The sequence below is a fragment of the Enhydra lutris genome, unplaced genomic scaffold, assembly GCF_002288905.1.
Source record: "Enhydra lutris kenyoni isolate GAN:26980312 unplaced genomic scaffold, ASM228890v2 scaffoldscaffold12, whole genome shotgun sequence".
Classification (NCBI taxonomy): Eukaryota; Metazoa; Chordata; class Mammalia; order Carnivora; family Mustelidae; genus Enhydra; species Enhydra lutris.
In genome coordinates, this window is record NW_019154096.1 from 26,342,147 (window position 1) to 26,355,326 (window position 13,180).

Genomic DNA, 13,180 nt, shown 5'->3' on the forward strand with positions numbered 1-13,180 from the left:
CTTCTGCTTAGTTTTTTAAAACATTTAATTATTTTTCAAGTTTTAAAAAAACATTTATTTTAATATATGAAGAGTAATATATGAACAGCACAAAGCAAATTCTTCCTCTACCCTTGTCTTCCAGTCTCCCACCCTACATGCGGCCACTGTCACCAATTTTGTGGGTACGTTTTCAGGAGTGTAACTATGCTGATCTTGCTCCAATAAAGCATCTTCCCATTGCAAACCCCACACTTCTCTTCAACTGTTGCCTGGCAGTGGGGGGAAAGTAAACCACTTCTATTACTTACATGTCTACAAGTACCTAATCACCCCGCAACATCACTTTCTTCCTAGGTTCTTCCTCCTACTCACAAAAATATCAGTGATTTTTCACTGTCAACTGGATAAACTCAACTTTTTGCCTAGTACTCAAGGTCCTCCACAAATGCTTCCATAAATTAACTTTCTAGCCATCTCCCTATAGGCTAGGGTCTAGCAACATGGTTTTGTTTCCCCCAAGCCCTTATGCTTCTTCAAATCATGGAGAAGAAGGAGCGGCAATGAATAGGCTCATTAGTGGGAAGATTGCGGACTGTGGAATGACAGTCCTGGCTTTGACTCCTGGTTCCACCTCTTAACACCCTGTGTGATCTCGGGCAAATAACTAAGGCTCAGAAAAGTATTTTTCGTCTGAAAAACAGGGATTCTATCCATCACGCAGATGTGATAATTAGGGAGAAGATAGGTAAAATGCCTAGTACTTGGCAAGTACTCAGTAAGAAATAGGTTGAGTCTTCAGGAAACCGGCGGGCCCACTGCTACAGAGCAAATGGCAATGACTTTATTCAATTAAGCTCTGAAATATACTCTCTTTTCTGGTATGTGTAGGACATTGAGGGACAGATAACAGGGACAAGTATACCACTCACATACCTTTGAAGTATATGAGACTAATAGTAGAGGCAAAACAGAAATATAATAGGGGAAAAATCCACAAATTCTTTTACTAGTAATTCACAGCTTAATACTTTGGGGGAACTACAAGTTTCAAAGCTAATCGGTAAAACAAAGCTAAGCAATAAAGGAGAGTTCTAGTCTTTTCAGTTTAATGGCCACACCTCAGATGTTCTACTACATGGTGATGCTGATACAAAAGCAAACTGCTTTGTAACTTTTGCTTGTCAAAATTGTACATTCTTTTCTTTTCTTTCTTTCTTTTTTTTTTTGTGTGTGTGTGCAGAAAGGTTATTTTATTAAAGCACGGGGACCGGACCCTTGGGCAGAAAGAGCTGCCTTGGGGTTGTGAGGAATGACTGATTATATACTTGAGAGTTGGGGGAGGTAAGGAAAAAGGGAGATGTCCAAAAGGACCTTCATATGCTAAAGAAACTCTCAGGATACTGGAGGCCTGGCTATTGTCAAGCTAAGGTGGGTTTTCCCTCTTTCTTCCACCTTTCCTAACTCCCCTATATGTTCCCCAGCTGACCAATACTGACCCACAGGTAGGGACATTTCTACACCCCTCTTCAGCAGGAAGGGATTACAGAAGATGAGACCTTCTGCCTTCACTAACCTTAAAGATTATGGGTCAACATTGGGGAGAAATGATGAGGGAGCAGAAGGCAAGTTGAGGACAAAGAACAAGCTGACACCCTGCAAAATCCTACTCTGCTCTTAAGACCAAGTTCAAATTATATCTCTGCCAAGAAATCTTAGTCTCTTCAGTTGATTCTACTCTTTCTTGTTGGTGTTCCCAAAAGGCTTCAGAGATTTATATGTATACTTAATACATTCACCAATGCGTTTGACAAAGATTTGCTTATGGACACTCACTGTACTGGGGACATGCAAACAGGAGTAGGACCATGCTCTCAAGAGGCCCAAAGTCAAGTGAGTTGCCTTGTATTATAATTATTTATCACCTGTGTCCCAGCACTAGGAATGTCAAGTTCAAGTTCTGTGAAGCAGAGACTTGTTTTTGCTCGTTATTGTATTCCCAATATTTATAAGAGTGCCTAGCACAGAGTGGATGCTCAGTAAATACTGGATATGAAATTACATAGTTCTTTGTGTGTGTGTGTATATATGTTTTCTTACTCAATTATTACAGACTATGTATTTCTTGGGGACAGATGATGGTTTCTGTTTATCTTTTATCTTTCCCACAGCACCTAGCTTAGTGTCTTGCACATAGCAATGTCTGACATTGAACTCAGTATCATTTTCAATTCAGCCTTAAGTGAATTCACTAAATTATTAAAGCTTACAGCTTTTGTGCTCTTAAGCATAGAGAACCATCCCTGTGAATTACATTTATAAAGTCTCAGAAAATTCTTTTAATGAGAAGACAATATGGAGGAAGGAAAATAGGCAAATTTTAGAGCTCAGTCAGATTTGGCCTAGAAGAATTATTCACAAGAAAAAGAATAGTGAACGGAATGAGAAAAATGTGGTAGAGGACAGGGACTGATTTTTAAAATAAAGGCCATACAAACATGCTCCCCATTAAAAATAAATAAATAAAAAGAAGGAAGAAATGAAAACTGTCTTTGTTAAATAAGAAACACGGCAGTTCCTCAGGGCATGAATAATCTGTCCAGCATGCCAGGTTCCCCCAGTCTGTCCAGCTATTACTCAGAGGCAAAAGATCTAGAGACCCGGACAGAGGACAGCCCTCCGGACCAGTGGCTCACAAGCTAAACTGCATCCAAGAATCCCCTCGGGAGCCTTTTAAGAAACACTGATGCCTGGACCCACCCACTGAGCTGCTGATTTAGCTGGTTTGAAGAGGGCCCCAACAATCGCATTTCTGAAAAATCCCCCAAGAGATACTGGGAGACTGGGCTTGAGAAGCACTGCTTTGGACAAAGGGTATGGCTAAGGAGAACTCTGCTATAGAAAGGACAAGATCTGGACTAGAAAGCCTTGGATTGCAGTCCAGACTCTGGGTGGGTCATTCATTTCTCTTTCTTTCTGTCTCTAGAATCTCAAAGGCAAAAGGAGATCTAACAAGGCTGTTGGAAGGACAGAGAAAGAACAATGTGAAAGGCAGTAAAACATCGCAGAGTCATTAAGTGATGTGCAAATATTTACTTAATATTACCACTAGGACCGCCAGTCCTTTAGGTCTGGGTTGATAATCTGTGCAGAATCCCACGCAGAAAATGATTGATATGAGCCAAATGAAAAGTTACATTTTCATGATAACAAATCCAGAGTGGAATAAAAGAAATAATTAGGAAGCAGATGGTGATTCCCCTTTAATGAGACATGGTCCTAGAGAGATGGACTGGTAACCTCAGGAGCAAAGGCCCTTCATTAACTCTCATTTTAGTTAATTGCTATGTTCACAAAGTTAATCAACATGAGAGGGCAATCAATCTCAATCTCCTGGCTAATGCAGCCTGGAAATTCTAGGCCAGAAGTAATTTAGCACCCCAGATTTTTATCATTTGACAAAAAAAAAACTGTCCTTTTACTTCACAGCTCTTCTGTAAGGTCTCCAGGTCCTAAATTAACTCCTGCCAAAGATACATTATTCCTTCAAGGGAGAGGTCTCCAACAAACAATTTATTGTTTTAAAATATGAATTAATAGTAAAATACAAATTAGCCTATAATGGCAGTTAATTATTTTAAGGTCAAATAAATGTGTGAACAAAACTTATTTAAAAATTAGTCTGGTAAAAAGAAAAGAGTGTTTCCTAATGCAAATACCATGTTTTTGTCCTAAGGGCTAAAATTCCACCTAAACACTAATTTTTGGAAATCATAATTTCTAACAGATATGAGCTGGGTACTAAGCACCGTAAAAGCTGTCTCTAAGAGACAGGATTGTTCTCTGTCACTTTCTGTTAATGATGAGTCCTCCCCCCATAACCAAGAGAACACCTGCTGTAGGGACAGAACAATTTTAGTGCCAGGTCAGTTTCTTTGGTCATGGCCAACTGGTAATCACTGTCCAGGGGAAAAGGTACTGGGCTGCGAATAAGAAGGTCTGGCAACCTGGGGCACGTGTGCATGTGTGTATGCGTGTGCGTGTGCGTGACGGTTAAGAGGTATGCCTCTTCAGTGATCTCTGCTTCAGTATGTCCATCCCACACCCTGGCAAAACCCCAGTGCTGACTCAGTTCTACCATCTGCCCCTTCCTGCACCAGGTGCAGCTGGTGTGCAAAGCTATCAGAGAGCAGTGCTGGCTGGTGCTGCCACCAACTCATGGTTTCCAATTGCAGTGCTGCTCAAAAAATGCTCCATCACCTCTTCCCGAATTCTCTCATCATCCAAGTATCAGTCTTTTGGCTTCTGTGTTTGCTCCTTTCCAAACTATTTTTCATAAGACATCCAGAGTCATTTATTTAAATATACATACAAATGTACAAGCATTTCACTGTTCACAGCCCTTTAATAGCTCCCCATTGCACTGTGAATATAATCCAAACTCGTGCCATGCACGGGCTGGCCCCATCTCCCTCTCAGACCTTATCTCAGGCCATTCTCCTCCTTGCTAATATGCTCCAACCACAACAGTCCCCTCTCAGTTTCTCACACACGCTGGACCTTTGTGTTTTCTATCTGTTGTGGCATCAGTGTGTCCCCTCAATCACAGAACTTATACATCCACTGAAGCCCTAACCCCCAGTGTGGCCATACTGGGAGGCAGGGCCTCTAAGCAAATAACCAAGGTTAAATAAGGTCATAAGGGTGGGGCCCTGAACTGACAGGATTAGCATCCTTGTAAGAAGACACACAAGAGAGCTAGTATGCATGTGTGCTTTCCTGCTCTTGCTCTCTCGCTCTCCTTCTGTCTCTTGCCATGCAAACAACCAAGGAAAGGCCTTGTGAGGCTCTAGTTAGAAGGCAGCTGTCCAAAGGCCAGGAAGAATTTCATTAGAAATTTAACTTGCCTGCACCTTGATCATCAATGTCTGGCGTTCAGAACTGTGAGAAAATAAATTTCTGTTGTTGAAGCCACCCAGCCTGTGGTGTTTTGTGGTAGCAGTCCAAGCAGACTTATACACTGCCTCAGAGTTTTGAATATGTTCTATTTCCTTCTTTCTGGAGCCCCTCTTCCCTCTTCCTCAATTTCTTCCTATCTTCTCCTTCTCGACTTCTTTACTTCCCATTCTAATGTGTCCTCCACTCTAATAAACAGCTCCCAAAGGTCATCAATTATTACCATTTTACCAAAGCCAATGGATGTTTATCATCTTGTTTTACTAGATCCCCTCTGTCCCTGTACCCTCTACTTCCTTGGCTTCAGCTGCACTACTTTCTCTAACTGCTTCCTTCCTGTGCTATTTAAACGTCTCATGGAGGGGGTTGAGGGTGGGGGAAAAAGAACAATAAATGTCTTACGGCTTTAACCTGAATAATGTATTGATGATTCCCAAACCTATCTCAGTCATCTGAAGTAGATGTGAATATCCAAGTGCCTGTTAATCATCTCTAACTGGAGAGTCCACAGGCATTTTTTTTTTTTTAAGATTTTATATATTTTTTGAGGGAAAGAGAGAAAGCACAAGCAGGGGAAGAGCAGCGGAGGGAAAGGGAGAACCAGGCTCCCCGGCAAGCAGAGAGCCTGATGCGGGGCTCGATCCCAGAACCCTGGGATCATGACCTGAGCTGAAGGTAGATGCCCAACTGACTGAGCCACCCAGGCACCCCATATATAGGCATCCTAAATCAAGGTATCTGTAACTAAACTCTTATATTCCTCTGGAAACCAGTCTCTCTTTTTAATTTCTCTCCAGATAGTCTTTCTGAAATTTTTTTTTGTAAGTTCTAAGTCCAATGTGGGGCTTGAACTCACAACCCTGAGACCAAGAGCTGCATGCTCAACCGACTGAACGAGACAGGTACCTCTTAAATTTCTCAATCTAGTTCACAGTGCCACCCTTTGAACAAGAAACCTAAGGGCTTATTCTGTAATCTCCCTTCTTCCTCATCCACTGCTCGTGTTTTCTGAAGCACCAGAGATGAATTAGTTATAATCTTTGCTTCATGACACTCTCATTATGGTAGTACCTTTGTAATATAACCATACCTTCCCATGGTTCCTTTTCTTCCTATAAACAAAGACACCTACCTTTCCTTCTTTGAAATGCTTCTTGAGCTGCTTCTGCATGGCGGTCAGCTTCTTGGACTGCACCCCACTGTAGGCCAGCAGCATGCCACCAAACTGCCTCTCAGTAATTTTCCCATCCACAGGGTCATGGCGTTCGAACTGGGAGAGAAACAGAGTGTTCTTGGGGTCAAATGCGAAGTATTTTGACATGGAATGTGGAATGATCGAGCTGGATGCCAGAAAATAGTTGGTGGCCATAGAGACTGTTATTTTTGAACTGTAATTCTCACTGAGATTTGAAAAAAAATAATCAGAAACAGAAGATCTGGGTTCTTATTCCAGCTTTGTCAATATTTATGACTTTAGGAAAGTCACTCAACTTCTCTGGGCCTCAATATCCTCATGGATAAAACAGAGCTGCTATAACACCTTACACCTTACAGAGCGGGAGCATCTTTGTGGGGATAAAAACAATGTTAAAACTCCATTCCAATTCATGAGTAATATTATTGGTAAGAAGTGCTCTCTGGATCATCCATGTCCCTGCTACTCAGAAATAACTTCAAAGCTAATTATGGCCCCCTGCCAGTACTTATTATAATCAATAAGGAATGACAAAGGAGGGGGATCCTCCCCCAGGAATCAAACTAGGGAAGACCGTCTTCTTGTTACAGACTTAGAGGACTGGCAGCTAATTATGGAGCAGATGGGACCAGATTGAAGGAATGTAGTAAACACCGATTCTCAAATCCCCCTGCCTTCTGGGAATCAGTGCAGTCTCCCAGGAAATGGTGGAGGACACTGGCAGAAGCTCACTGAGCCCTTGGACAGGAACACTAGCACTGAGCGCTAGAGGTGAGGAGGGCCATGCAGAAGCTCCTCACAGTGGGAAGAAGGTGCTCTCAGACAGTGGGGAATATGCCAGAAACAAGATGTTAATGAAGGATGTCTATGGAAGTCACAGACACAAAACTCTTAAACAACTTTCACAAAACCTGCAATTACGTATGGTTAGGAATGAATGGTAACGGGAACACGATAAATCAAATCTTAGACGGTATGGCCAAAGGTGATCTTCCAACTGCCCAAAATGTCCCCATAAAACTTCGGTTTGCCTAATCAAAAGAGAAAATCCTAACATACAAAATCAGAAATGATAGATTAAAAAAAAAATACAGACACTGAAGATGAATTCACTTTATAATTTTAGGCTGTGATCTTAAATCTCAAGAAATGGAAGATCTTTGGGGTGGGGAGGGACAGAGGGAGAGAGAGAATCTTAAGCAGGTTTCATGCCTAGCGCAGAGACCAATGGAGCCTGATCTTGATCCCACAACCCTGAGATCATGACCTGAGCCAAAATCAAGAGTCAGACAGTTAACCAACCGAGCTGCCCAGGTGCCCCAAGAATGGAAGATTCTTAAGAAAAATATTAATTACCCACCCTTCCAATTGAGTCAAGAAGTAGAAAATCTGAACAGGCCAATTACCATTAAAAAATACTCTAAAAAAAGCTAATTATAAATTTGATCAACTGGTATATTTGTAAAGTCATATCAGTTCCTCAATCTGTACTTAATATTGTTATACACTCACACATTTAAAAGGAAAGTAATGCATTTCCAGGTTTTCCCCAAAATGGCAATCAAAGACTAAGACATCAACAGAGCTTAAAAAAAAAATACATAGTGTAGGATGTCTTAATTAGACATGCTTACTTACCACAAAACTACTGAAAAATCATTAAATCATTTAGATATGCAAATGGAAAGGTTAAGTATAAAGGGCATCTAACTAATTTCAGTAATATCAGAAAACTAAAATTTTCATTAAAAAATAGAGACAGGAAAGGGTGCCTGGATGGCACAGTCAGTTAAGCATCTGACTCTTGGTTTCAACTCAGGTCATGATCTCAGGGTCGTGAAATCGGGCCCCAAGTCAGGCTCTATGCCAGGTGTGAAGCCTGCTTGCAATTCTTTCTCCCTTTCCCTCTGCCCCTTCCTGCCCTCTTAAAAAAAAAGGAGACAGCAAAGTTATTTCAGTGCTAGCTGTAGTGTTAATGAAACTTATAAATGCAAAAATAACAAAATGGCCAAAGATGAGCCCAGAAACGAATTAGAAAGAAAAAACAATTTGAAGATGGTAAACTATCCCTACAGTTTTATTGGAAAATAGGTTACCAGGAAATTTAAGATTCTTATGTGGCAGGGCATAATCCTATTCTCATAAAAGGGATATTAGAAAGACATAAGACATTTACCAAGTAAGGTCATGTCAACAAACATTTCTGGAATGTCTACTAGTTATCTAGCACTGTGTTAGTCATTGTGGAGTACGGAAAAGATTCAGTTTCTGTCCTCAGGAACTTCATCTAGTAGGGAGATAAGACTTACATATGAGACACAAAATAAGGAAATATATAGTCAAGAGTGAAATGCTCTTTCAATTCTTATTTCCTTAGCACAGTAAGTTGATATACACTCATACCCTCCCTAGTGAGACTGTATCAGTGAGCAGGACCCAAGAACTACATTTTAACAACAACAACAACAACAATTTTCTGTACTATGGGCTACGAACTTCGCCCATATATGACTTCATTTAATCATTTAACAACGCTATGGAGTAGATATTATCAGTTCCGTTTTACAGATGAGAAAACCGAGGCAACAGGAAGTTCCCTGTGGCAGAGCTGGGACTGCTCATAACCCAGCTCTGTTATGGGTCCAAAGATTCTTTCTCAATATCAGAGTTTCATCCTTCTAAGCAATGGTACATATTCATTCTATGGGGTAGCCCTGCACTGTTTTAGATAAACTAACACAGCCATGAGGCTTGGTCATATTTAAAACTATTGAGAAATTGCTCTTGAAGCAAAACTTCAAAACTATTTCCAAAGAAATCAACATTGTCAATATTAAGGGAAGGCCTCTTTTTTTATTAACTCAATTACTCAATGCTTCATTTTTGTTACCCTGTCACTTCTACAGAGCTGATTAATTTTTCTGATTAAGTTTTGACAGTATCAAAAGTTTTCAGTGTTCGATTTAAGTTTGATTTATGGTTCAATTTACCACCGTGAAACAAAAGGGAGGACTGGTAAGAGTTCTGCAAGGCCATGTTTCCATCAGATATCAGTGAAAAGTGTACCCAGGCAGAAGCTGGAGATGCACAGTTCATCGAGGGGCTTCGAGAGGCGAGAGAAACGGAGCTGTGATCCCCGCTCCCCCAGGCAGGCTTCAACAATTTAGGGTGTTCATTTTCCTTCATCTGGGAGACTGGACAACTATGGAGAAATCCCATCTATCTGCATTAGATGAGTCTGAGGCTTTCTCCTACATGACAGACTCAAGGATGAAATGCTTCTTGTTTTTAATGTCAGCAGCAGCAGCAGCAGCAGTGGCTTGCTCCAGGCTTACGAAAGGCCTGTATTCCTCTGCTCTCCACAGGGGCATAAGGCCTCACCTCTGTGATTTTCAAAGACAACAAAGACAACTTCCAGGAGAAATTTCCGAGTGACAATTCTAATACTCAAATTAATATTTTTATTAATGTTCTTCTGAGGACTCAGACTTGACTTTGGGCAACGGGTTCTACTATTGTCATTATTTTTGTGGCTGGAACCTGAAAGAAACCTCTAGTTTTCTAAAAACTAGAAAATTCAGCTCCATGAAGCCCACTTCAAAGTCACTACCTGCTCTGGAATTTGATTTCAGACAGCAATTCTCCTTTTAGGTTTTTAGGCTCCTTTGAGGCAAGACTGCCTTATTTCTGAGGTCTTTTTTTTTTTTTTAATTATTTATTTATTTGACAGAGAGAGAGAGAGAGAATGAGAGAGGGAACACAAGCAGGAAGAGTAGGAGAGGGAGTGCCTTTTATTTCCACTCCTGCTCATCAGGAAGCCTGACATGGGGCTCGATCCCAGAACCCTGAGATCATGACCTGAGCTGAAGGAAGACACTTAATGACTAAGCCACCCAGGCACCTTATTTCTGAGATCTTAATGCAGCTGGAGGAGGTGGGAGAGAGTGGTTTTTCTTCACATACAAAACTGCTAATGGAAACTGGCTCGAACTAATGTGCTATTCATTCAACATTTATTAGCTGAAGACCTCCTATGCTGAGACTCGGGAGCTTCAAGGGCAATTTCTCAAGGACCTTTGTTGGGGTTACATTTTCACAGGCTATCGCTAGATACCGTGTGGTTCTCAGGATGAACCGTGTATCTTAAGCCTATAAAAACCTGGGGGTGCAACTCCTGGAGCACAGTGTGCATGTAATTCCCCAGGTCATAAGACTGTCTTTGGGGAGAGAGGTTATTACAAAATTATCACAATGCAGAGAGCTTCCAGCTGTATATTTGGAAGCAATTCAAATGACTAGCTTGCATTTTACTTAGTCAAACATTGATAGAGCCTCTTATGTTCTACTTCAATAAGAAATCCCAATCTATTTGGTCTTGTGGCACAGAACATGTGCATTCCAGCACACCATCCACCATTTGTATTGCTTTTCTGTCTAGGAAGAGAGTGAACAGCTTAGCATTTTCTCTTCTGCGGCCACTATCACTTTCTCAAATGGATACAAGCTGTTGGCTCCCTGTCATTCCCTAGGGGGTTGCAAAGAGGGGCCAAAGAAGAGGAGCCAAAAAACTGTCCATAAGATTCTTCCTGGCTTTCTTTCCATATTGTGCCTTTTATTTCCACTTCTGCCCCTTGTTGAGAGAAGGAATAGCCTTTTGGAAGGACAGATGGTCTATATATCTACATGAAATGATTTAAGGAATATGGGAAGCCAGAAAAAGAAGAAAATATTTATTATGAACCAAAAAAAAAATTTTAAAAAATCATAAAAGGAAATCAGTATCTACAAGTGGATCTTAATTTATTAAAGACATTTGACATTAATGTATTTCAACAAATGTAAACTTCAACCATATTCTCTTTTGTGCAGTTATTTTTCAGGAGATTTTATCTATCTCCTATGGTAAATCCTGCCCTTACACAAGTATTTCAGAATAATTTTCTATTTATTTATTTATTTATTTATTTGTCAGAGAGAGAGAGAGAGAGAGCGCGAGAGTGAGCACAAGCAGATAGAGTGGCAGGCAGAGGCAGAGGGAGAAGCAGGCTCCCTGCCGAGCAAGGAGCCCGACGCGGGACTCGATCCCAGGACGCTGGGATCATGACCTGAGCCGAAGGCAGCGGCTTAACCCACTGAGCCACCCAGGTGTCCCTCAGAATAATTTTCTTAATAGGCTTATTCTAGTTTCTGAACCACACAATGCAATTAATATAGAGTAATCTTAAGCCACTGAGATGAATACATCTGTTTTTCAACTTCATTGTATTTGTCTTTTGATTTTTTTTTTTTTTTAAAGTAATCTCTATGCCCAACGTGGGGCTCAAACTTATGACCCTGAGATCAACAGTCACTTGCGCTACTGACTGAGCTAGCCAGGTGCCCCAAGTATTTGTCTTTTGGGATCTTCACCATGCCATTGCTGCTCCTACCAGGAGTCTCAGGACAACTGTCTGTTATGTCCATAAAAAGGCAAAACAATGACAGGCCATGTCCTCTACTGCAAACCCACTCGGAGCGCATGACATACACACTTCACTGTCGGAATGGGAAATCTGTTTCTATAGTTGGGAGGGGACATCAGAGAGCCCCAGGTCAAACTGCCTGGATTCTGAATTTTCTTGATGATTAAATACAAGATGCATCTTCACTGTCAATACTAATATCACACCAAACTAAACTAACAAACTTTTCTATTTCAAAACCAAGGATATCTTCCATTTTAAAATTATTTTTAAGTCCAGGATGGTGATCAAATGAAGTGACTAAATGGCATGAGTGTCAACTACATATAGTTAAACCAGAAGGTTAACTTTTCAGTCTGACAATCAAAACCAGAAGATAACAAGACTGATACATGAACTTATTACAGGATAGTAAAAACCAAGGTATACTTGACTGAGGGTGTCCGGGAAAAAATGCTTTAGATCTGGAACAAGGGGTTTGAAGATATGGTAAGTTGGTTTCATTCTACGAAAGGTAATATATTAAAGTGACTTAGAACAAGGGCTTTAGAACCAGCAGGGCCTGGGTTGAACCCGTATTTGCTGCTGAGACTTTAGCTAAGTGGCTTACTTCCTATAAGGCTTCAAAATCTTCCTGCCAAAAAAATGGAGATAATATTCACAAGCTCAAAGTGCTGTAAGGATTAAATGAGGTATTATATGTAAAGAATTAAGCAAAGAGTTTGGTGCTTAGTTAGCATTCAATAAATGTGGCAATATTTTTATCACCATGATATCGCTTCCCAGGAAGCTAAAAGCCTCAATTAATTATTCTGTTCTTAGCAGGTGTTAACTAAGTTCAATTACTATTTCTCACTGTTCTTTTCATAACTGCTTTTGACCAGTCTTTGATTGCAGAGTATTACTTTTATATTTGAAAAGCAGAAAAAGTAAACACAACAAATTTTATTTATTATTCAACACATTAGAACAATTTCAAGATTAGACTACTTACAGTTGGCTGAATATTTATCCTGGTCATCTATTACCAGACAGAAAACGTGCATAAAGGATGTGCCTGATAAATATGTATTAAGTGAACACAAAAAGAACACTAGAACATTAATTTACAACACTGTCCTACAATTGAGAGGATTTCCTACCTGAGATGAGGGTGACCCTTCCATTTCTCCCATAATGGTATCTACTTTCATGACAATGTTTTCTGTAAGAACACTTTTTTTAAAAAAAAGGTATTTATTTATTTATTTATTTGAGAGAGACACAGAGAGAGACGGAGAGTGAGCCAGTGCATGCACAGGGGGAAGGAGGAGACAGACTCCCCACTGAGCAGGGAACCCCCAGGACCTTGGGATCATGACCTAAGCCAAAGGCTGACGCTTAAACAACTGAGCCACCCTTGAGAACGTCATTCATTATGGCTAATCAGTAACCTACTTGAGTGATTATTACCTGGTAGGTGCTGTCCAGGGAACGTAACCTTATGTAATCCGCACAACACCGTATTAACCGGTATTGTTACTCTGTTTTACTGAGGAGGAAACACAGGCAGAGAGAATGTAAGTAACTTGCCTGCACAGTTAATCTG

General features: G+C 40.6%; 1 protein-coding gene across 2 annotated transcripts in view; it reads right to left on the reverse strand.

Moving 5' to 3' along the window:
• LOC111144955 (mitochondrial calcium uptake 1) overlaps positions 1 to 13,180 on the reverse strand; it is a 245,703-nt gene that overhangs the window by 37,216 nt on the left and 195,307 nt on the right. For both annotated transcript variants that reach the window (XM_022499577.1, XM_022499576.1), the window contains one exon: positions 6,068 to 6,205. In XM_022499577.1, the coding sequence (XP_022355285.1) occupies positions 6,068 to 6,205 (138 nt within the window). The remainder of the gene's footprint in view (positions 1 to 6,067; positions 6,206 to 13,180) is intronic.